We start from the raw sequence: 26,490 nt of genomic DNA on the forward strand, positions 1-26,490 counted from the left end.
TTTTTTATCATGAATATCAATATTAACTATGAATAAGAGAAGATTTTGCTTCAACTCTTTGATATCCTACAGCTTTTCTCCTTTACAGTGTAATTTCTAGTGTTGAATCAACCCTGTGTTCCTGGCATAAGATCTATTTGTTCAGGATAATTTGTTGTTTTTTATACACTGTTAGTTTCGAAGAAAATATTTTATTTAGGATTTTTGCATCTGTATCTGTGGAAAGCAGAATAATCCCTCCCCTCAACATGTCTACTTCCTGGTCTGTTGCAACCTATATGTTGCATTAAGTAATGAAATTAAAGTATACATTCTTATGATAAATAGTCAGGTGATGGGTATCCTAAGTACCCTGACTTGATCATTACACATACTGTGCATGTAACAAAATATCACATGTACCGCATAAATATGTACATCAATAAAATTTAAAAGTAAATAGAATATATTCTTAAATTTTTGTAATACTTATAGTCAGTGTTGTAATACTCATAAAAAGTTGCAATCTTAAAACCATATAAGCCTCTTTACCTCCACTGTTTGTGCTTTATTCCATAGCTGTTATATATATCATATATGCATATGTTATACATGGGGAGGTATAATTTTTGCCCATATGTTTTTTAAAGAGATTAAGAAGCAAAATTTAAAACATCAATGTTTTTATTTACCCAGACAGGTACCAATTTTGAAGCTCTTCCAGGTTTCCATATAATATCATTTTCTTTAAGCCCAAGAAATTTCTTTATCATTTCTTATAGTGCAAGTCTACTGGCAATGAATTCTTTTAGTTCTTATTTGAAATTGCCTTTATTTTACACTAATTTTTGAAGGATATTTTCACCGAAGATAGAATTCTTGGTTGACAGTTTTCTTCCAGAGCTTGGAAGATGTTCCACCATCTTCTTGCTTATATAAATTTGAAGTGAAATCAGTATTCAGTGAAATCATTATTCCTCTGTATATACTAAATGTTTTATTTCTTACCATGTTCAAGATTTTTTTCTTTATCTATGGCTTTCACCACTTTGATGCTGATGTACCTAGGTGAAAAACTTTCTTCATGTTTATCATACTTTGGGTTTCCTGTGCATCTTAAATCTCTAACTTTTTTCCTTTGGTCCAGTTTGGCTGATATTTGTACATTATATCTTCAACTTTTTCTGTCTCTTCTCCTTCTCTCCTCTTTTTTTCTGAGAATCCAGTTACACAAATGTTGGAATCTATCAAGTTCCTGAGTCTCTGTACATTTTTATTTTATTTTATTTATTCTTCAAACTGGATAATCTATCTTTGAGTGCACTGGCACTTTACTTTGTCACCTCTATTATTGTGTTAAGTCTCTCCATATTGAGGGTGGAATATGACAAAGCAATCTAACTATGTTACAAATGTATGAAACAGTGTCAGTGATGGAGACAGGGGGAAACCTGCTGACCTGACTGTGTAAATGAATGGACTCTGTAAGACTAAAGACAAAAGAATCTATGACTATACTTAAGCACTGTGCTCTAGTTGATAAAGTCGTGTCTGTGAAGGTATGACTTAAAAATTCTGGTACCACTATACAGTATATTAGAATTGAATAATTAAGTGAATGGATGACAGATAGTGGCAGTTGGATTTCTAACGGATGGTTGAGAGTTTACAGACAAGCAAGGGGAGAAAGCTGGAATTGTCTATGTGGTAAGGATTCAGAGCTGGAGACCTCAGTATGAATGCACGTTTACCTTAATATAGATGTAGATGATTACATATAGAAATATTTACAGATGCATATGTGGGCTAGCACAAACATATTTTTTTGTTTTATCAGTGAAGATGGCCTGGAAGAATGACATTTTAGCAGCAACAAGCATATATAGTACCCAGACATTGTTTTATAATACCAGTCTTCATTAAAAGGAACCAGGGTTCCTTGGAGAAATAGCTGATTTCTAGACCAGAGAAGGAAATATATAAAAAGAATGTGAAATAGCTTCTAGTGCTGAAAAGTAAGAAAGCACTAAAATAAAACAAAACAAGAGAGATTGGTGGACCTATGTCAGAGCAAACTGAAGGAGTTCCCAATGGCCAAATCTGGAACAATTTGAGCCACAAAATACATAAAGTAATACTGGATTATAAGCCAAAGTATAAAATAAATATCCATGAACCCATACACTATAAATAAAAGATTGAATAAATAAATAAATGCAGAGAATAGGTAACTCCTCCTTACAGAAGAATTCCAATAATTTACGTAGAAACTCCCTGCTAAGAGGTGGAGCATAACCGCCCCCTCCACACACACACTTGAGTGTGTACTGGGCACAATGATTTTATTTTAAAGAATAGAATATGTGAAAGGGGCAAAAAAGTAACTTTACAGTGGAGAAAACTGACATCCAGGTGATCAAGGTAACATCAGCAGTGGTGAGTCAGGCTGACAGTCTGCACCCTTGACGTGATGTGCTGGGAGTACCACTCCCACTCTGTGGTATTCCTCCCAAACCACGATGCCAATCTAACCATGAGGAGAACAACAGAGAAGTCACAACTGAAGGAAATTCTACAAAATTCTTGACTAGTACTCTTCAAAACTGTTTAGGTCATCAGGAACATAGAAAATCTGAAAAATTCTCACAACCAGGAGGAGCCTTAGGGCACTAAGTGTGATGTGATGTCCCTAATGAAACCTGAAGTAGAAACAGTATTAGGTAAAAACTAAGGAAATCCAAATAAAATGTGGACTTTAGTAAATAATAACAATGCAGAAATATTGGTCCATTAATTATAACAAATGTACCATGCTCATGTAAGATATTAATAATAGGAAAAACTAGATGCAGAATATACAAGAACTCTGTACCACCAGTGCAATTTTTCCGTAAATCTAAAACTGTCCTAAAATTTTTAAAAAGTATTAGGAAAATAAATAATAAAGTGTAGAAAATGCATTTAGAGTTTGTTGAATTGTATAAAATGAATTATAAGTGCCCCAATAATAGCAGAAGCTCTTTTATTTCCGTGTAACATTTCATTCAGTAATTATAAAAAGAATAATATTCACAGAGAATGTTATGCATGGTGTGTGTATATACATACACACCCATATATATTTATATTCTTTGTTCTTTGCCAAGCTGTTTGTACTAAAACATTCCCAACATGTTCAACAACATACCATAACTGATTTTTCTCAAGTTAGACATCACCCATTTTTATGAAAGTAGATCATTGGTTAATGGCTTCAGATTCCAGGATAAATATGACTATGTAATTTTAGATATCACTTATATTTTAAGGATATTATTAACATTTTAAATTCACCGTGGGTTGTTATGAATCTAATGCTTTGTGTGTTAATATCTGTGCTGTGCTTGTATGAAATATTAGCCTACCCTTAGCCTTTATGCTAAACATTAATCATTAAAATCATTCCCGTCTATGATCTGTCCCCGTGAAATTGAGTTCCAGTGAAATCCATCAACATGGCAGCAAATGTGCTTATTTTAAAACACTAGTTTCCATTAAATTTCAGATTAAAACCTGAGTTTTGCAGTCCATTCCAGAAGTTTCTTATTTAATGAAAACATTTTACAGAAAATGAATATCTTATCTTTTTCTGGTTATTATTTCAAATTTTGTCAAAATCACTGATGTCTTTTAAAGTGAATTAAAGAACAAACAAATTTGCCATCAGTAGCAGAGCTGAAATTGTGAAATCACATTGTTTGACTATGCACATATGTACTGTTGGACCAGCACTCCAACAGAGCAAAGAGCCTGGTGTTTTTCTGTTTTATATGCTTAATAAATTTGGCTATTAATAAGATGTATGTGAGAGAGAGAGAAAGGATATGGTGGTGCCTCCCTGTGGAACTGATAGTTCAAATGTCATCGAGACATTTTCACACAAAGATCAGAACAGGTTATGTGACTGTAATTGTTTCCTAAATGATAAATCACATAAATTAGCTGAAATGAAGACTGTGTCCAGGCCTGCAGACATGGGAGAGAAGCAACAATGTGAAAAGCAACTTTTCCCAAGTTGTTACTATAGCTACCAGGATACAGACTATTTCTATCGCAGCAGCAAACAGAAGTGCTTTCAGACAAGGGACAAAGGGAAAAGAAATCAGGGCTATTTCCATAGCAACAGGGAGATACGCTGATTGTGAGTACACTACACTTTTCTCTACCTGTTATGTATATTAATATATATCATGTATATTAATAATGTTACAGGAGTAGATATATAGAAAACCCTGATCCTGAATTAATGGTTTAAGCATAAAACATGGAAACCGCATTCATTGAAAATGCCTCTAAGGTTCAGGGGTGATGCTGTGAATTTGGATGACTGACACTTTTGGAAGCTAAGTGATTACTGACTGCTACTAATGTTGTCATTTATTTGCTGCAAAATCCAGAGGAAATTCCCTTATTTCTACCAAAGATGGTGTCAGGTAGATGAGTGTGACATGTAGAATAAATAGACATGGGAAAAGTGATGTAAACAGAATTAGATTTAGAATGCCTGGAGGGAATCTAAATAGAATTGCAACATTATGTAACAAAGATCTGATAGATATATATATACATATATATATATATATATATATTTGATGGAGCAATGTGTTTATTGGGAGTAAATGCTGGAGGGAATAGAGAGAGAACGCTAATCAGAAAGTAAGATTGGGGAGCCAGAAGGCACTGTAGGGATTATGCATGCTCAATTTCCAAAGGAAGTATTAAAAAGTAGTCCCTGGTGCACATACTTATTGAGCATCTACTATATGCTAGATACTATTTTCAGTGCTTGGAAAATACACATCAGTGATCTAAACAGACAGGAATCTCCATCTCCATGGAGCTACATTCTTAACACAATTAAAAGTGAAGATAATCAAAACGAAAAGTGTGTGGGGTATTTTTGTGTGAAAGGTGCTATAAAATAAAACAAAGTAAGCAGGATTTAGGGCAGGAGGGAGGGGTTGCAATTCAAAATAGAGTATCAGGGCTGGCCTCACTGAGTATACTGCATTTGAGGGCTTTAGTCATACCGGTATTTTAGGGGGAAGAGCATTCCAGTAAGAAGGAAGAGGACTGTCTTGAAAATGTCACATGGCCAGATAGTAGCAGGTCCAGACAGAACCCAGAGCCCTGCCCTCTGTGTCCATTTTCCTATCTAAAACAATTGTCCACCAACATAATTTCCTGTTCAACTATTCTAATGCAGCAGTTCTCAAGGGGCTGTCTTGCACCCAGCAGCATCACCGTTGCCTCGGAGACTGTCAAATCAAACACACTGGAGGTTGGATACAGCAGCACATGTCTCCACAAGCCCAGGGTCATTCTGAGAATTACTTTTGCAAATACAGGGCATGTTCTTTTCAGTGACCTTTCTTGCTTCTGACTCCAGTCTGTAAAATCTTTCATAAATGATCCCCAATTTGCCAACCGCTCTTCCAGCCCTCCTGTACCCCAATCTGGTTGTTTATAAGAAGAAAAGGTGTGACAGTAGTTGTTCCAGAATGGAGAAGACACACCTTCAGTGTGCCCTAACCAGAACCCAGTAGGGTCAGAATAGCTGCTCAAAGTGGAAACCATCTGGCCAGGTGCTGTCCTGAAAGAGGAAACAGGTAGGACCATCCAGAATCTGGGGCATCAGCTCACCCAATGTTGAGAAAATTCTGGGGAAAAAGTTACATTTATGGTGAATGAAACAAGATTTTCTACAACCAATCTGAAAGCAAAGTGCTCCTGGAGAGAGACCCATCAAAAGTCACTATTCGGTCACTTTTTACCCAAATGTGGGGCAGAATAAGTTTCAAATTAATTTTTATCATTTTATTTTCTTTTCCATTTCTTAATATTACAATTATACTCCAAGTTGGGGTGAGTTAGCAGAGGGATGGCTTATGTGTCTCTACTCTCTTTAACTGATCTAAAACCTTATTAGCTGTCTTTAGATTCTGAGCTTTGTTAGACCCCAACTCTAATTTCTGTACCCAATTCCAAAGCACGGGCTGAGCTTCTGCTTCTGACAGTGGTGAACGAGGGCGATCAGAGCAAGACACCCACTAAAGGTCACCATAAAGTCTGGACGAAATATAAAAATTTTGCTTGAGGTGAGAGTTCTAGCCCCATGGCTGTGAAGGCTTTTAGAACAAATATTAGAAAAAAATAAAGAATCAAAAATTATAGATAAGATGGTTAATATAACAAACTCTGTAAATATAAATATAGTCATGCACCATATAACAATGTGTCAGTCAACAGTGGACCTTATATATGACAGTGGTCCCATAAGATTATAATGGAGCTGAAAAATTCTTCAAAGTAATGGACCATATTAACAATCTAAAAAAGTAAAGCTATGTGGTCATAGCAGTTTATGCAGGAAAATCATTTGACAAAATACTGCATCCATTCATGATAAAACTCACAACAAACTAGGGTAGAAGGGAACTTCCTCAGCCTGAAAAATGACATATAGGAAAATCCTATGGCTAAGAATATACTTAATTGTGCAACAATGAATGCTTTTCTCTTAAGCTTAGCAACACACATTCAATACTCTATTAAACATCTTAGTTGAAGTTCTGGTCAATGAAAAAGGCCAGAAAAAAATATAAAGTATACCAATTGGAGAGGAAGAAATAAAACAACCCCATTTTCAGGAGACAGGATAATCTACATAAAAATCATAAGAAATCTACAAAAAGTCTTCTAAAACTAATAAGTGAAGTTAGAAAATCACAAGATACAAGACCAGCACACATTAATCAAATGTATTTCTATACAGTAGAAATGTACATTGGAAAACAGAAAATTTTTAAAACATCATTTAAAATAATTCCAAAATTGAAACATGTAGGTATAAATGTAACAATGTGTACAATGTTAGTTTATAAAAAACTAAAAACTCTGATGAAAAAAATCAAAGAAAACATAAAGAAATAATCATACTATGTTCACAGAATAGAGGACTCAACGTGTAAATACTCTACAAATTGACATGCAGATTTAATGAAAATCAATTCAAATCCTAGCAGAATTTTTTGTAGATATGGACAATACATTCTACAATTTGTGTGGAAAGACAGCGGTGTTAGAACATGCAAAACAATTTTGAAAAAGAACAACTAGACATCCATGTGCAAAAAAAAATGAACCTTGACATAAATACTTTAAACATAAAAATTGACAAAAGACATGAGCAGACACTTCACCAAAGAGGAAATAAGAATGACAAATAGGCACATTAAAAGATGATCAACATCCTTAGATATCAAGGAAATGCAAATTAAAATCATGATGAGATACTGCTACCCACTTATTTTAACTACAGAATACTTAAAATAAAAAATACTGACAACAGCAAGAACTGCAAAAGATGTGGAGTAACTTGAACTTTTGTAAATTGCTGGTTGAAATGCAAAATTATACAACCACTTTGGGAAATAGTTCGGCAGTTTCTTATTTAAATATATTCTAAAATACGACCCAGTGGTCCACTTCTGGATATTCATGTTACAGAGATAAAAATTTATATCTACATAAAAACCTACACATTAATATTTATAGCAGCTTTATTCATAATTGCTAAAAACTGGATACCACCCAAATGCCCTTCAATTGATTAATGAATAAACAAACTGTGGTACATCCCTACAATGAAATAATATTTATAAAAAGTAATGAACTTTTAATACATGCAACAACTTGGACAAATCCCAAAGGCATTATGCTAAGTGAAAGAAGCCAGATTCAAAAGGTTACATCCTGTATGATTTCAATTATATGATATTCTAAAAAAAATTAAAATAAAACACACAAAATTATAAGGACAGAAAACTAATCAGTGGTTGCCAATAGTTATGGGTGTGGAAGGAGATGACTACAGAAGGATAGCAGAAGGGAGTTTTATGGGGTGACAAAAGTTTTGTGTCTTGATTATGTTGATAGTTACACAAATATATACATGTGTTTAAAATTCATGGAATAGCATGATACATTAATGAGAAATGTATAATATAAAAATAAATGTAAAAGACACTATTTTCAGTTCATAAAAATATCAAATACCTAAGAAAAACCTAAGAAAAGACGCATAAACCACTACTGAGAGAAATTAAAAGAAACCTAAAAAAAGGTCAATATATTCTGTGTTCATTAATTGAAAGAATCCATGCTGGAAACAAGACAAATAAACATAAATTGATTTGCAGAGTCAGTGCAATTCCTATCAAAATTTAAGGGTTTTGTTTTCTGTGAAAATTTGCAAGCTTATTTTTAAATGTGTATAATATGCACATGACCAGCAATGGCCTGTATACTTAATAAAAAGAACAAGTTTGAAGGACTTGCTCCACTAGCTATCAGTATTTATTAGAAAGCTACAATGATTAGGATTGGAACACAGGTACACTAATAATTCAGTGGAATTGATTACAGAGTCTGTAAAAAGGCAAAGCATATATGAACATTACATTTATGACAACCATGGCATACTGAGCAGTGAGGAAACATAGTCCTCTCAATCAGTACTGTTGGAGTAATTGGACACCCATGTGAGAAGAAAAAAACTTGACCTCTACTACACACGATACCCAATATTGATGGATTATGGATTTAAATGCGAAAGGCAAAACAAGAAACTTCTGAATGTAAATAAATGGGGATATCTCCCTGACTTCAGAGATAGAAAGAATTTAATAGGACTTTAAAACCACTCTTCATGTGAGTCTTTCCTGAGCAAGATGGTAGAATGGGAAGCCCTGGACACTCCTTCCTCCCTCTGCCCCATGAACTCACCAATTCAACAACAATGCATGAACAAATTACCTGTGAAATCCAGAATCCAGAAAATAGTTGAGACGCTCCTACATCTTGAGTGAGGACCAAACTAACCACATCAAAATCAGTAGGGAAATTTGAGACACCTTCTTGCCATAATTCCTACCTTGGCACAGTGCCATATTATTGGGAGGAAACCCCCAGCTCCCAGCCAAAGTCCCTCAAAATATTTAGGCTGAACATAGCAGGTCCTTAGCCTTGCCTTGTGACACCTGCTAGTTCTCCGAAGGACTTTGGGAAGGGAAAAAGGTGGACTGTGCATCCACAATGGCAACTTTTATGAGAGATGCCCTGAGGACTGGCTTCTGTCTAGCCTTTCTCAGAGTGCTGACGAACCTGCATAATCTAGCCACCTTTGACTCAGTGAGAACAGAGAGAGGACAGTTTGATCGAGTATGAAACTAGTCACCACAGGCCCTTCCTCCAGCTTAATGTAGACTGAATGGAGGTGGGGGAATCTCAGTTTCTCCTTGAGGAAGGAAAGAGTCAGATGGGGAATCCAGTGATCCAGCTTCTCTCCGTGCTGCCTGAGGATCTGACTTGTGTCTTGCTTGTTATAAGAGCACTGATATCAGGGTACTGATGGGTCACACTATACTCCAAACACTGGGGGGCTGTTTAGAACCAAGAAAATAGATTTGGCCAGCACAAAGGTTGCACAGACCCCCCAAAATCTCTGGGCAGGCTGATAGATAATGGTCTTCTATATGAGGCCAGTCTGTGAATATTGAAAGAGATGTTTTGTCTAATGTGTAGACAGTAACACAGAGAGTAAAGGAAAATGAAGAAACAGGGCAATATGTCCCAAACAACAGAACAAGATAAATCTCCAGAAATTGACCCTAATGAAATGGAGGTGTGTGATTTACCTGAAAGAAAATTTAAAATAACCATTATAAAGATGTTCACCAAGGTCAGGAGAATAATGCATGAATAAAGTGAGAATTTCAACAGAGACAGAATTTTCTATATCTATAAAGTATTAAATAGAAATTGTGAAGCTGGAGAATATAATAACTGAGCTGAAAAATTCACTTGAGGGTTTCAACAACAGACAAGATCAAGCAGAAGAAAGGATCAATGAATACAAAGACAGATCACTGGAAATTATTCAGTCAGAGAAGCAAAAAGGAAAAATAGTGGAAAGAAATGAAGAAAGCTTATGGAACATATAAGACATCATCAAGCAGATCATGCATTATGGGAATCCTAGAAGGAAAGAGAAATAGAAAGGACCAGAAAGCATATTCAAAGAAATCAGAAGAGATCTTAGTATTCGTGTTTTGTAGCTCTATGGATATCCAAGATATGGAAACAACCTAAATGTCCATTGACAGGTGACTCGATAAAGAAAACATGATATATACATACAATAGAATATTCAGCCTTTAAAAAGTAAGGAAATCTTATAATATGTGACACTGTGGATAAACCTTAAAAACATATGCTAAGTGAAATAATACAGTCACAGGACAACTAAAGCATGATTTTACTTATATGAGGTATCTAAAATAATCAAACTCAGAGAATCAGACAGTAAAATGGTTGTTGCCAAGGGTTGCAGGGAGGGAACAATGGAGAATTTCTAATCAAAGGCAGAAGGTCTCAGTTATGCAAGATAAGTAAGTTCTAGAGATTTACTGTAAAACAATGTCCCTATATTTAACAGTATTCTACTGTTCACTTAAAAATTTGTTAACAGGGTAGATCTCATGTTAAGTGTTCTTACCACAATAAAACAAAATTTTTACAAAAGCACTACCCATAAAATGAATAAGTGATAAATTTGACTTTATTAAAATCAACTTTTTTATCAAAAAGAGAGTTAGAGGGGAAAAAGCAAACTACAGAGTGGGTGAAATTATATGCAATACCTGTAACTGATAACAGATTAGAATGCCATAGAGAACTTTCTTCTAATGAACTATTTCAAAATTGTGCCGAGTACTTACTTTACAGTGTCTAGGTAAATCACAGATTAAATAATGCAATATCTTCTGCAATCAGAGAAGCCAGAACACTTCTGAACAGGTCAAAATATACATATTAAATACAGAGCTACAGATCTGGAAGACAAATTGCGGTTTTTATCATGTCTTATCTTTCAAGTATATGTAACTATTGCAGTAGGAGGACTTGGCTCAATCTATACTGGTGTACTTGGAGATACTTCAGAAAAAATCTATCATACAGATACATACCTATTATTGTTAGTGTTACAGTCTTGGCTTGGGTAATTGACAAATTGGAACCTGAATGCTAAGCATTCTCCTCAAAGGCATTCTTCCTCGTTTGGTGACAGATATCACTAACAGTACTTTTATGCACATTAATTCTTTTATCTTATGAAATCTTGCACTTTGTAATAATTTTGCTAATATTTTACACTTTTATAAGATGCATTCATCACACAAATGTTAATACTTTGCAAGTAATTAAAAAGTTCTTAAATTTATATGATGATTTCCTATGAAGTCTACAATTAGCCTATACAAGTATACAGTTCATTTGACTTCTATTTTTGATGTCCATTTCTACTTTTGTAGCTCAAGCTACTTCATTCACATCTGTGAAAATATCTATTTTCTGATTTTTGTAGATGTAGAATTCCTAAACATAACCTGCAGTAAGTTCTTTTTGAAAGTATTTGTCTGATGCACCTTGACTACTTTGTATAATATTTTCTCTCTATTTGTATATTTGTAAATTATATTCCCTTATTCTGATTTCTAATTAAATGCTATTTTCAACAAACATAAAAAATGTTAAAACAGCTAAACTGTCTTCTAGTTAAAAAGACAGTTCATTTCTTCATTGACACCATCCTTGGATAGAAAATTGGGAAGTCGTGGTCATTGGTCAGATTAAAGAAGTTATACTTATCAAATAATTATGCCACCTGGCACATAGTGGGTGCACAATAAATGTGAACTGCTCATGCCTTAAGATGTCTAAGTTTGCAGTCCAGTGTTAAACTCTGTGTTTTTAACTTATGCCCATTATTTATGTGAGAGAAATTCCCCTGAATGAAGAGGAATTCCGTTAATTTTAGTTGGACAGAGCTTCCAGCATGACACTCCATTTCCATCAAGGCTTCGGCTTTCAAATTAAAAGTGTAGTTTCATAAAACAGTGCTTTTAATCCCTATTGGTTTTTGTGAGAAAGTGGTGAATTTTGATGTACTCTTTTTTTCAATCCAGTTTCCAAATTATTATAAAAGCCCTTCATAAATATTGTGGAGAATCTGAAATTTTTAGCTAGAAGAAGATTAACAAAGTCTTCTTGTGATATTATGAAGTACTATGCATGTAGAAAAACCCTTCTCTCTTCTTCTAACCCTGATTCCTGAGTTCAGAAAGTTTGCACTGCTTTATTTATTTTAATCTTTCTAGATAGATGTTCTAAACCCTGGTGCATTTTGGAGCCACTCTCCATTGTTATGATTATTTTCCAGGTCCTTCCTTGTACGTTCCTCCCCTATTCCTTTCTGTAATTGCCAGCTCACATCCTTTCTATGCCCTGTGCTCTTAGCCCTGCATCTCAACCCCACCCCTCCACCTGCTTCACCATGGCCTCCCAAGCCTGTCCTGCCTTCTGCAGGGTGTGCAGAGAATCAATGCTCCCCTCCAATTCTAATTGCCTCTCTGATCTGGAAATGATGTCGACATTTCTCCTCTTGAGGACTAGTTCAGGCAAATGCTGTTTGTATTCACCAATTCGCGTAGTGGCCTCCTAGGATACAAGCCTGGGAATCTACTATGGCCATTTCCTTGTTGGCCACTGTTTCTCTTCATCTCAGTTTCTTCTTCACTGGCCAGACACAGCTAGGCTCCCTGCAGAGATGCTTTGTATTTGAGAGACCTCACTCACCAAAGTCCTTTGGAGAACTAGCAGGTGTCACAAGGCAAAGCTAAGGACCTGCTATGTTCAGCCTAAATATTTTAAAATGGGATATTTTAGTCTTAAGATAAAATGTGATTTGGCAGTAAACGTTGGGAATGAGCACTAACTGTGACCACTTTCATGCTGGGGTCAGTCGTAAAACAAAGCATTCAGTATAAATTTAAGTCATTTTCTCATGGAAAGGCCAACCATATTTTGAGCTGAAAAAGAAGTGATTGAGAAGTCTTCTCAAGAAATTCTAGATAAGGCATTATTTTCCTGATTTAGACACTGTGAGCAAGAAAAGAATTAAAAGACTTCTCCACATCCTTTGCTCAAGCAATTTAAATCTAGCACCATTAACAAGTCTTGCAATACATTTAACACTAGCCATGTTAAAAAAATGAAACACTACCAAGTTTGGAATCCTGATTTTTTTTTTTTTTTACCATTGCTTATAGGAGAAAGAACTCATGCCAATTCTTCAAGGCTAAAATACCCAAATAACAAACAATTAAAACTGTGCTTCTGTAAAGCACTTGATACAGCTACCTTTACAAAGTATAAGTTAACCATTTTACAGTCTAAAATTTTTATGGTTCCCTTTTGGGTGGCAGTAAGTATTTCTGAGCATTTTGAAAGGAAACTCAAAGCTGGGATTTCCTGGAAACATGTCTTTCAATATTAAAATATAACCCAACATGGAATTAGAATACTTTTCTTCATGCACAGGAAAGTCCTATTATTTTTTTCCTTCTTCTACTGTTACCTTTATAGGACCTTGTGTAAAACGATGTCCCAAAGGGGAGGTTTACTTCTTTACCCTCATCTTTAATACTAACAGTCCCTCAGGTGACATGTGTACTCTGCTAGGAAAGGCTGAAAGGTACTGTGAGTCTCAACTCCTTCTTGGGTCGCTACCTTGGGACATCACGTGATGCTCTGAATCACTAAGAAGCAGCTTGGGTCCCAGCAGCTATAAAAGCTTCTGATGTGGTTCAGAAATTCCAGTTCATCCCTAATACAGATCAGGCCCCAAAAACGCTGCAGATTGTCAAGACAGATTTTGACTCCATTTGTTTAAGGTTACTTTCCCTGTAGGCATTTCAAACATTTATAATGTATTCTCTTCACAATCTGTCTAGCTATAGATGCTGTGACGTCACCTCCAGAAATGGGGCTAGTGCCACAGGGCAAGGCTCCCACCTCCTGCCTCTCACCTCTTGTCCGGGGGGTCTGATGGTCCAGGGAGAGCCTCCCAGTATTGCTGAACACGGTTGTTGAAAATATCTGAAACAGAGAGTAGAGAGCGGTCACCAGGGGCTGGGGAGTGGAGGAAATGGGGAGCTGTTGCTCAAAGGCTAAAAAGTTGCTGTTGGAAGATTAATTAGTTCTGTAGACCTAATGTATAGCAGGGGTGACTATAGTTAAAAATACTGTATTGTACAGAGGGTAGATCTTAAATGTTCTCACCACCAAAACAGTAAAAAAAAATGGTAACTGTGAGGTGATGGATGTGTTAATTAGCTTGATTGTGGTAACAATTTCACAATGTACACAAATATCAAATTATCACACTGTACACCTTGAACATAGACAATTTTCAATTGTCAATTATGCCTCCATAAAGCTGAAAAAAAATTAAAACCAACCTGGGCTCCAGTGGACCTTAGTCACTGATCACTGATTAAGTGAATGACTCTTCTTAGTTCCTGTCCATAAAACAGGGATGTTAATATTGCTGTGAACATTCAGCAAAGTGAGATGTATCAATTATTTGGAGCACGGGCTGACGACTAGTAATTTGTAATAAGCGTAAGTGCATTAGCATGATGGGGCTCACTCTCCATCAACACAGGTCACTTCTGACTAACACCGTGGCCGGGGCCTTGGGGTCGTCTTATTTACCAGCAGGGACATGGAGCACAGAGCAGGTGGTGACATGTACACAGTCACCAAGAGTCAGAGGCCAGAACACAGGCCTCCCTCCTTACCTCTGGTCCATGATTTTTTTTTTTTTTTTTTTTTTTTTGAGACAGAGCCTTGCTTTGTTGCCCGGGCTAGAGTGAGTGCCGTGGCATCAGCCTAGCTCACAGCAACCTCAAACTCCTGGGCTTAAGCGATCCTCCTGCCTCAGCCTCCTGAGTGGCTCCTGCTTGGGCCTCACTGCACTGTTTTAAAGTCAGTTTAGGGACCTAATTATTTTGGAGAGTTTTGCTCCACACAAGAAACAGATGTCCTCCGTGCCCTTCCCTTGGCTCATGGGGCCGCCCCCACCCGAGTCCCGTGAATGTGTCAGGGCTGTCCTGATGTAAGTAGAAGCCAACTTCACTTTCTGCAGTTGGAAGTTCTCCCTGCCTGGACAGCAGAGCTCTGGGAAGAAGACCTTCCCGAGGCAAGCGGGTGACGGTTGGGACATAAGCGGCGTCCAGTGCTCTGACTAGAGAGGAGAAAATGTGAAAGTCATTTGCTACTGATAGTTTGCTTCCTAGAACTTTCCAAAACTCATATTTCGTTAAAACAGTAACATTGATAAAAGGTTTTTATCTGAAATGAAAATATGCCAGGGAAATGGTGGACAATTCTTTGAGAAGAAATTTACATACTATGACAAGAAAGTGATTTCCTGTTAAAAAGTAAGAAAATCTTTTGCGGAATCTTTTCGTAGAAAGTATGAAACCCGGAAATTGAATGTGTACATCTCTCAAAACCTTAATATTTAAAGCCGTTCTGGGCCTTCTCTGACACTTCTGCCAGGGTTGAGGCAGGTCCAGGAGGCTGTGAAGGCCACTCTGAAAATCCCCAGCCCCTGTCCCAGGGTGTAAATGGTGAAGGGCAAAACCTCCGGTTAAGAGTTTGCAGCCAGTGAGGACTTAGGGGACTGCCTGAGAACCCGCCAAGCAATCCAGGCAGCCTCCACTCCTCCCTGGTGGTCTGTTTCTATGTATTTAAGCATATGCTTATGTATGTCCATATTTATATATTTAATGTATCAATGTGAAGGTGTACTCTGCGGTGAGAAAGTGTGGGGGTGAGGGAAACTTAGCCTTTCTCCTTTTGCCTTCTGCCTGGTGGTCTGAGGACCAGATGGAGGGTGTAGCCTGCCAGAGCTCTCTGGCTGGCGGGGGCTCACGATGTCCAGGTGCCTGCCCTCCAGACACCACCTGGCACCTGTCCTCGGGGCCCCAGCTCCTGAGAGTGGCCCATGGTGTTGGACTTCACCTAGATCAAACACAGAGCCTCGCAGGGAGCGGCCCAGCGCCCACAATGCAGACCGTGGCATGGGCAGGGCTCTCAATAAGGGGAGGGGTGCAAGAATGTTCAGGCACAAAGGGCTGGACCTCAGGGGGATGTAGCCCCCAAGGCAGGGCTAAAGCGGTCCCTGGGGAAGACTGGAGGCAGATTGTTAAAGCCATGTTTCCTAGGACAAATTTGAGGAAATAACACAAAAGAAAGAAAAGGAAGGGAGGGAAGGAGGGAGGAATGCCATGCCTCCATACCTGAAAAGAAAGAAATAAAAATGATTTTATTCTAATAACTACATATTATTCATTTTTAGATAAGAAATCTGAGCAACCTTTAATTGGCATGGATCTCTTACTATCATTTTATAAAGAAAACTGCTGGTGGCTTCTTTTCTGATGTGTTTATCCAGCTCAGGCCAGGCAGAGTGCTAGTGGGCTGAGGCCACATGCTGGAAGGAGGCTCTGTCCCCAGGAGCAACTGTCTCCTGCAGCCAGAATCTCAAAGTGTCTGTGCTTTATTAATCTTTTTTTTTTTTTTAACTCGGCCCTCTTCTTTGGTAAAGGAAGAGAGAAAATTGTAAGGAAATCATTTTTAAATTTTTTTGAAGTTGCAGATGGATATTATTAAGAAGCATAATTTTTCTTCTGTTTTGTCAAAATGCTCCACATGCCCTAGTAATTTATGGCTTATTTAGGAGTCGTTAAGCACTCCAATTACTAAAACAAATTATGAATGCAGGCTCTCCACCAACATGACAGTTTAAAATGGGGGGATTCTGTGCAATTTTTACCAGCCACATTTATTATTAATACTATTACAGATACATTAATTTCATAGCTATTAATGAATTACATAAAAAATTTTTTAGATAGACATCATAAGATTTTTTTCTTTGTAGAAAGGAAGGATGATTAATGCAATTACAAAGGAAGTTTATGAGAGAAATAAAAATATTTCTCTGTGGGTGGGAAGTGTTGCTCCAACATTTAGCCAAATGTAGACACAATAAAACAGCAACACCATGCACGGTCTCACGCCCTCTTAAACTGGAGTTTGTGACAGGATTTCAGAGTCAAGAAGAGCATGACCCTGCTTCCCAGGACATCACAGGGTGCTCCCTTCTGCAACAGGAAAATAGTAGGTGGGTGGGACTCATACCTCGCTATACAAGCCTCAGCCTCATGGATGGTCCCTGAATACTTCATCCAGAATTCAAGCTATCAGAGTTCCTTGCACTGGCAGGAGATGGGGCATATGAGGAAGTCATTCTATTACATCCTTCTTGGAAAAGCAAGACACAGAAATGGGCAAAATAGAAAATTAATTTCAACTGGTAAAGGCTAACTCTAGGCAGGGATACGGAAGCATAAAATTTTAGAATTGGAAGAGTCCTTACACTTAATCTAACCTAACACTCCCATTTTACATATGAGGAAACTGAGGCTAAGGAAGGTAGAGGATGTCACACAAATTGTCCACAGGGTGAACATGGAGGCTTCTGCACTGGGGTTCTTTCTTTCACTTGTTGTGAAATCTAATACCTAGATTTCAGCGGCTGTGGCCTACATGCTCAGTCACACCCACGGAGGGGGATTGTGACTGCATAGTGACTTGTGCTTCTTTTGGCAGAACTCTCGTAACACTTAGCCAGCTTCGTGCCTGTGAAGCCAGTTTCATGTGTGCAAAGACACAGCCATGGATCTTTTCTCAGGAGGATTCTGAGATTTGCTCTGTGCCCTTGCTTTTGCAGGCCAATGCCTCTCCCCTGCCCTGGTTTCATTCTTACCCTTTCTCTCTTCAGTTATGTACAGGCCACTTGACCCTACCAACTTCAGTGGAAGACCACACTTTGGTCTCTTTTCCTGGAGCCATATTTGCATAATTAAAGATTTTACAGGGTGATGATCTAATCCATTGAGAGGCTTTGACAATGGGTTTGATTATTTCTGCAAAGCTGTTTCAATAGGCTTCTGACACTCAAGGCCATTCTCACCTTCTGCTTTAGTGGTGGGGCTGAGAAGCATTTGCCTCTGGAAGCCTCACCAGACCCAGCGTGCTTTATCTTTCTTTTCTTTTGTGTAACTGCTTCCAAACTGCCCTGTTCCTTCAGAGATAATTTCCTTCTTGTGATAACTTACCAAGCACAGTCAATAGCAGTCAACACATGCTAATTAACATATCTTTTTCAACCTCTGCCCTAAGAGCTACATGCTCATTAGACATATGTTCTGCCTTATTATACACGTCAGTGTTGCCAACATCTCACCCGTGCGTGGCACTGGGCTTCCAGCCTCCAGTTCCACATTCTTGACCCCTAAGCCAGGGCTACCTGTTTTTAGTTTTGTTCCAGCGTTCTTTGAACCCCGTCTTTGTATCACTAAGTACATGCTAATTTTTACAACAGGAAACAACACACACACACACACACACACACACACACACTTTCTCTGTGTGGCTGTGGATTCAGAGTCTGTCAATGAGACACATGTGCACACATTTTGGGAGGCAGGGGAGAGGGTGAGGCCATTAATCCCAGAGGCATATCAAGGCAGACACACGGACTTCAGAGGGACCCTCTGGTTGCTGAGATATCACACAGCTTCTGGGGAACCTCCCTTGAGAATCTGCTCCCAACTGCTGCTTGCCTGCCATTTGCTCCCCAGCTGCTAAAATGCTTGTGTAACGCATTGCCCTGTTCTGTAATTCCTCCTATGTTGGGTGCTTGGAGAACTTTTGTTTCTTCTAGAACTAGAAGCCTCACCGATATACCAGCCTTATTTTTCTGCATAGTGTATATGACCATCAGATTATTTGTTTAAAACCTATCTTCTCTGAATAGACTAGGAGCCCTAGGAGGGCAAAGGGTTTTCCTGCTGGCACAGTGCTGGGTCTTCCGTGGTTGGCAGGGCCTGGCACAATCAGTACAGCAAAGAAATGATGAATGAACAGATTATTTCACGAGAGACCAGTTGAATTATACTATCATTTGAATTACTTATCACAAAGAGTTTCATTAAGTGGAAACTCAATGGTAAGCATAAATATGGGATTTGTTGAGAATTACTGAACTCATACTCTGTAAAAGTAATATATTTATAATAACTAAAATACAACAAAAACTATGAAAGATATAAAAATGTTTAACAATCGGCCTCTATGTCCTTCTTACTGTGGACCTGATGATAATTCTTTGCTGTGATTAAGGGAGTGAGCTCGGGGGTGGCCCAGTCTGGAGATTGTTCTCTGGGTGCCCTGGTGGTATCAGTCCTAACCTAATTATCTGATGGTCTCAGCAAAGTCTTACTCGGCACTGTGACTGTGAGTTCCCACTTCGCAGAGCCACCACTTGCCTTGTGAAATAGGGGGAAGTTGTCCAAATAGAATCAGTTCCAAGGCTGGGCCTTTGCCTCTGAAATGTGAACTGCAGCCTGCAGCCTGCTGTTGGAATCGGCATTTGGTTTGGGAGGCTGTCCTCTCCGCAGTGCTTCTTTGTAGTTTGTTTCTAACTTTTCTTTTTGTTTTGGTTTGTGTTGTTTGGGAAGACTCTTAAATAAAAAAATAATAATGATGATTATATGAGCTAATATGTATGGATCATTTGCTCTATGCCAGGCACTAAGGGTTGCTCATTTAATCATTCCTTTTATCTTTATAACACCTTTAGAAGATGGACACTATTATTTTCCCCATTTTACAGACTAGAGAACAAGGGCTTCAAAAGTTCATGCTACCTGCCAAAGCTTGAACTTGTGAACATATGGTCTGCCGTCACGCTCTAAAACGTGTTCTACCATCTCTCTCTCAGCCCCACATCATACTTCATATATTTATTGCAATTTAAGGTTCATCAAGCATTGTGTCACAGTGTTATTACGCCATTGACTAATATTGGTTATCGTTTGTTGAATGCTTACCATGATGAGCCGGGCACTTCAGAAAGAGAATTCTTGTGGTGAGAATGTTAAAATAGAGGGAAAACAAAAGGTTTCACAAAGAAAACAAAACATACCAAAAAGTTATTAATAAAACTGCCTTGTTTTTCCTTTTGCTCTGTTTCAGGAATACCAAATTGATATATTTTTTGCTCAGACCTGGACAGACAGTCGCCTTCGATTCAACAGCACGATGAAAATTCTTACTCTGAACAGCAACATGGTGGGGTTGATATGGATTCCAGACACAATCTTCCGCAACTCCAAAACCGCAGAGGCTCACTGGATTACCACACCCAACCAGCTCCTCAGGATCTGGAATGATGGGAAAATCCTTTACACTTTAAGGTAAGATGCTGTGTGGATCTTTAATTACTTATGGTCTAATTTTGTGTATGTGCAGCTGAAGTGAGCCCTCCTTGTGGTCTAATTTTGGATCCTTAGTTTAAATCGTTATAGGGATGAGACCCTATTTTCGTCTCTTAAGTTCTGTTCCTTCTCATGTTTAACATACTGCAGCATCCTCAGAGTTTGTCCTAATGTCACATGTGTAAAAATAAAGGTATACGAATGACCTGCAAAGAACATAAACTCATGTCTTTATCAGAATTCATTTCTGCTGGAAGTGGGCTGTGAAAATTATCATTAATATATTTAAGACATTCAGCTAGGAAAATACAGCTGTCTTGGAGTACTAATTAACAAGTGCAGTTAGAGCCAAATTGGAGACCACAAGGAAAAAGTGGGCGTCCCCAGCGCATCCCTCATGGACGTGGCTGCTACCCGTAGTGGGTCCCCTGGAGGCAGAGCGGCCCTGGCCCTGGCAGAAACCTGGCGAGGTGAGAGAAACGGAGCTGCAGACACGTGCACTGACTTGCCCAGAGCATCCACGGGGAGCTCCTCTCTCCAAGGTCTCTGCGCCAGGATGCTGAGCAGTGACACGCCTCAGCCAGCCCGCTGCTGGCCCCACATCAGCCCCACATTGGATGGGACAGCACCCCTGGGGTGTCCTCCCAGCAGAGGGAGCCCCCCAGGGCGGAAGCCAGAGCACTCACAGCCTCTGTTCTAAGTCACCCGCTGCCCCCAGGCACCGCTCGCTCCTGCTCTTTCCCCCCAGCACGTGACTCCCATCACTTTCCTGGCTTTACAGCTCCTGCTGCTGTAGCTTGCCCGTTTCCATGAGTTTTAAGCCTTGTCCATGCTGAGGATTCCCACACACCTATGCCAACCGTGTACCTCTCTCGTCCCTCTGGACGCCAGACTCTCGGAGCCACCTGCCTATCGGGTCTAAAGGCGTTTCCAAATCAGCTGGCTCAGGGGAATGGGACACTCTCCTTCCTCTGACCCTGTGCCTGCTTCCCCAGGCTCGGGGACACCACTGCCAGTACCTTCCCGTGCCCTTTCCTCCGGGGCCCTGAGTGCTCTCCCCTCACCCCCACACCCAGCACCGTGAGCTTCTAACTGCAAATGATGGTGCCCGTGAGGAGAAATCTGTGACTTCTAATGTTAAACAAGTGCCCATAGCACAAATGTAGGCATAGATGAACATGAAAAATGAGCAAAAAATTAAAGGGTTTTTTTTTTTTTCTTTTTGGTTGGTTTTTCTTTTCTTTTTTCTTTTTTTTTTAAGGCAGGGTCTTGCTCTGTAGCCCAGGCTGGAGTGCAGGGGCATGATCATAGCTCACCTCAGTCTCGAACGCCTGGGCTCAAGTGATCCTCGTGCCTCAGCCTCCTGGGTAGCTGGGACTATAGGCACGCGCCACCCCACCTAGCTAATTTTTAAAATTTTTTTATAGAAATAGGATCTTGCCGTGTTGCCCAGGCTGTTCTCAAACTCCTGGCCTCAAGTAATCCTCCCACTTCTGCCTCCCAAAGTGCTCGAATTATAGGCATGAGCCACCGTGCCAGGCCAGATTAGAAAATTGTAAGATTTTGGGGAAATAATAATTTGCCAGGCAGGAAACAACAACAAGGTAAGATGGTGTGTGGATCTTAGGGCAGTGAAAAAGCCACAACAGGGCACTGTGCTGATGAAATAAGGTGAGAGAGCTAGAGTTGGTAAAAGATGTGTCCTCCTCAACCTTAAAGCAATACAAATGAGACTCTGAAATGAAGCTGAGCCTCAGCAAACTAGAATGCGGACACGCCAGCCCTGGGGTCCTTCACAGAGACTCTGAAATACAGGGCTGTCTGCAGTGTTCCCACTTCGCAGAGCCACCACTTGCCTTGTGAAATAGGGGGAAGTTGTCCAAATAGGAAATCCCCCTTTACAAGTGGATTAATTTGGCATACTACCTATTTAGACAAATCCACAAGTTTCCAAATGGAGGAAGGATCTAATTCAAACAGATTGAAAACAACAGTTGGTTTTGTCTCCTTTCGGACTTGGCTTGTATTTCTAAACACAGTTGGAATTTTACTAACTGGAATTCCCTCTGCTACTGATAGTTAAAAGCAAAACAAAATAACACAATAGGAAAGCAACCAAACGGTCTCACCAAAGGAACAGTGTCATTGCCAAGAGTGAGTTGCATGTGCTGGACCCTGAGTGATGGGCGCTGCCCTCCTGCTCCCTGCACTGTGGGAGCTTAACTGTCCCCCACCGGCCTTGCCCGGGGATGGTGCTGTGTTGTTGCTGACCTCAAGAGTGATGCATGGCTCTTCCGCAGGCTCACCATCAATGCAGAGTGCCAGCTGCAGCTGCACAACTTCCCCATGGATGAGCACTCCTGCCCGCTGATATTCTCCAGCTGTGAGTACCAGCACCGTCTCGGGGTGTGAATGCTGTGTAAGGGATGTTAGCCTTCTGGCACACAGTCCGGTGTTTGATGACAGTGTCACTGTACAAGCAGAGAAAACTGATAACGGTATTGGTATGGGCCACTTGGGTGTTTCCACTCTAGATCTTGTTACATAGAACCCATGTTACAAAATAGGTGACTTTGATCAAGCTGTGAGCAACTTAACCATTCATAATAATATTATACTAAAGGATTCAGAAATTGATGAACAGTGGACTTCCCAGAGACCCTTATGCTAATGAGCTATGCATACTATCTGGGACTATACAAAATTCCTACACAATATTTTTAGATTTAACATTGTCTTCTAAATAGAAAGATATAATTTTTTTAAAAAATTATATATTTATATATTTATCTCATTGAACCACTGTAGGATGATGTAATTTTTTATAGTATTTTAACTTCCAATATTGTACTTACGATTGGTATTATAGCTAATAAGTAATCATTTACAAATTCTTAAAGACCACATCTACTGCTAAGAACAAGAGTACATATAAAAGGAAATAACATATCAAATTTATTTGCTTATTTATGAAGTTTTTAAGTGAAAGTCAATATGGAAATATTGCTATTAAATGAATTTATGATGGTTCATTTTAAATGAATTAATCAGAAGTACTTATGTTTCACTTGTAAGAATTTAATTAACTTTACTGGCTTTCTTTAAAATCACGTATGGAACATGACAAAATTAAAAGTGATTTTGATATAGACCCTCAAACAAAAATTTTCGGTGTCCAGAACTGGGCAGTAATTGTATACTTAGTGCACCTACAGGACTTGAATCATAATGAGCATTCAGCCGCAGATACCATTAGTGGCAATACTCATTTCCTATTACTACTGAACGAATTGTGACAAACTTAGTGGCTTAAAACAGTACAAACTTAGTATCTTACATTTCAGTAGATCAGAAATCTGAAAGCGCTAAAGTAAAGGTGTGGGCAAGGCAGTGTTCCTTCCCAGAGGCCCCAGGGGAGAATCCATTTCCTTACTTTTTTTCAAGCTCCTCCAAGCCACCCACAAGCCTTGGCTTGGGATCCCTTCCTCCACCTTCAAAGCCAGCGCAGCACATCTCTCTGACCCTTCTTTTGTCCTTAAATCTCTCAGACCACAGACAGGAAAGTTCCTCTGCTTTTAAAAACCCATATGATTAGACTGGGCCCACCCACATGCTCCCCATCTAAAAGCCGTAACTTAATTGCAGCTGCAAAGTCCCTTCTGACATGTGAGTGTTAACAGGTTCTGGGTTTTAGGGTGTGAACATCTCGTGTTATTATGCTGCCTACAACAATCACTAGTCATGCAAGAGCATTCCAAGTCCTGGGAACCTGGCTGATAGATCCAGCGCTCCCTAAACTTTTTGTCACCAGGGACCGTTTCATGGAGACAATTTTTCCACAGATGGGGGATGGTCGGGGGAATGGTTTTGGGATGATTTGAGCACATTACATTTATTGTTTACAGTTTGGCCCTTACATTTTGCATATGGTGTGAGATAGGGGTCTGAATTCATTCTTTTGCGTATTGTATATCCAGTCGTCTCAGTGCCATTCATTGAAAAGGCTGTTTTTCCAATGAAGTATTTTGGCAACCATGAATTTACCGTGAATCGACTATGAATGTATGAGTTTGTTTCAGGACTCTCAATTCTATTCCATTGATCTGTGGGTCTCTTTATGGTACCACCATACCACATTGCCTTGATTGTTGTGGCTTAGCAGTAAGTTTTGAAATCAGAAGTATGAGCCCTCTAAATTTGTTCTTCTTTTTCAAGCATTGTTTTGACTATTCCAGATTTTTAAATTGTCCTTATAAATTATAGGCTCACCTAATCAATTTCTGAAGAAAAAAGGCCAACTGGGTTTTTGATATGTATTACACTGAATCTACAGATTGATTTGGGAAGTATTATCATTTTAATAATGTTAAGTATTTCAGTTCAAGAGCACAGGATGCCTTTCCATTTGTTTAGGTCTTCTTTCATTTCTTTTAATAATGAAAGACACTTAACAACTCCAACTTAGTTTTCACTTTCTGCTTATTTCAAGAAAGTTATATAATTGGGATCATATGTACATATGTAACCTTTCAAGATTGGCATTGTTCACTCAGCTCAAACTCTGTGGCAGGCTATCCAAGTTGTTGTATGTGTCAGTAATTTGTTTTTGTTGCTGAGTAGCATTCCGTTTTAAGGATGTACCTACCGTTTGCTTAACCACTCATCTATTGAAGCACATGAGGGATGTTTCCAGTACGGGGCTATGAAGAATAATGCTTCCATGAACATTCACGGACAGGTTTTTGTGTCAACACAGCTGTTCAGTTCTCTGAGATAAATGTCCATGTGTGCAATCACCATGTCATATGTTAAGTATATTGTTAGTTTTAAATGAAACTTCCAAACTATTTTCTACTGTGACTGGGTCATTTACACTCTCACTGACAATATATCCAGTTTTTCCACATCCTTGTCAACTTTTGATGTTATCACTGTTTTTTATTTTAGCAATTCTGATAGGTGTGTTGTGATAGCTCACTGAGGTTTTAATTTACATTTACTAATGGATAATGATGTTGAACATCTTTTCATGCTTATTTTCCATCTGTGTATCATCTTTGGTGAAATGACTATTTATGTCTTTCACTCATTTATAATTAGATTGTTTACTTCTGTTTAGTTTTTAGTATACATTTTAAATTGTGACAAAAATCTGTAATGTAAAATTTGCCATCTTAACCAATTTAAGATTACAATTCAGTAGTATTAAGTATATTCACAATGTTGTACAACCATCACCATTGTCTATTTCCAGAATTTTTCATCATCCCAAACAGAAACTCTATCCTCATTAAACAATAACTCCTCATTCTCTCCTCTCCCCATCCCTTGGTAACCTTATTCTATTTCTTCTAGAAAGGTGACGATTCTAGATACCTCATATATGTGGAATCATACAATATTTGTTCCTTTTTTCTTGGACTTATTCTCCGAGTAGCATCATGGTCTCTTCACTTCCAAAAGTCTTCATTTTCAGATTAACACTTTTTGTTCTTTTTGTATGATATCTCTTAGATCTTTCTAATAGAAATACAATGCAAGCCACCGATGTAATCTTCTATTTTCTAGGAGTTGTGCTTTTTAAAAGTAAAAAGAGACAGTCGAAACTAATTTTACCACTACATTTTATTTGACACAATCAATGCAAAATATTTTCATTTTAATATGAAATCAACATGAAAAATATATCAATGAGATATTCTAATAAAATAGTCTGAGATATTTTCATACTAAGTAGTAGGCATTTTATACTAGTGGCACACTTCAGTTTGGAGTGGCCACATTTCAGTTGCTCAGTAGCCTAATCACAGCTCACGCCACTGGCCACTGTGTTGTTAGAAAGCACAGTCTCAGACACCCCCAGAGGTCTTCAAACAAGGCCACAGGGTCTGCGTGGAATGTGGACATGGAGAAAAATTCTCAAGGCATCACAGGAGGACCACGCTCAAGTTAGGACTCAGTGCCTCCAGGCAGGCTCCATGTGTGTTTTGTGGTCAGTTTTGTCCCCTCGAGGCAGGACGGCCAGCCAGACTGATCACTGAACAGCAGATGCTGTGAGGTGCCAGCAGTGGCCCTGTGTCCTCTGAAGCAGATGCTCGGTGTGAGACTTCTGAAGGGACGCCCACTTCCAAGGGCAAGGAAGTTCCCAGGGTCCCAGCTACCAGACAGGTGGTCGCCAAGGTCCAGAATTCTCAAGCATCTGCTTGAATCCACA

General features: G+C 38.8%; 1 protein-coding gene across 1 annotated transcript in view; it reads left to right on the top strand.

Annotated features, from left to right (window-relative positions):
* The window catches only part of GABRG3 (gamma-aminobutyric acid type A receptor subunit gamma3), a 436,430-nt gene that overhangs the window by 242,112 nt on the left and 167,828 nt on the right, over positions 1 to 26,490 (top strand). Inside the window, exons 4-5 of the mRNA XM_045560469.1 lie at positions 20,035 to 20,255; positions 22,577 to 22,659. Of these exons, the coding sequence (XP_045416425.1) occupies positions 20,035 to 20,255; positions 22,577 to 22,659 (304 nt within the window). The remainder of the gene's footprint in view (positions 1 to 20,034; positions 20,256 to 22,576; positions 22,660 to 26,490) is intronic.

Source organism: Lemur catta, chromosome 9 (genome assembly GCF_020740605.2).
Source record: "Lemur catta isolate mLemCat1 chromosome 9, mLemCat1.pri, whole genome shotgun sequence".
In the NCBI taxonomy this organism is placed as follows: domain Eukaryota; kingdom Metazoa; phylum Chordata; class Mammalia; order Primates; family Lemuridae; genus Lemur; species Lemur catta.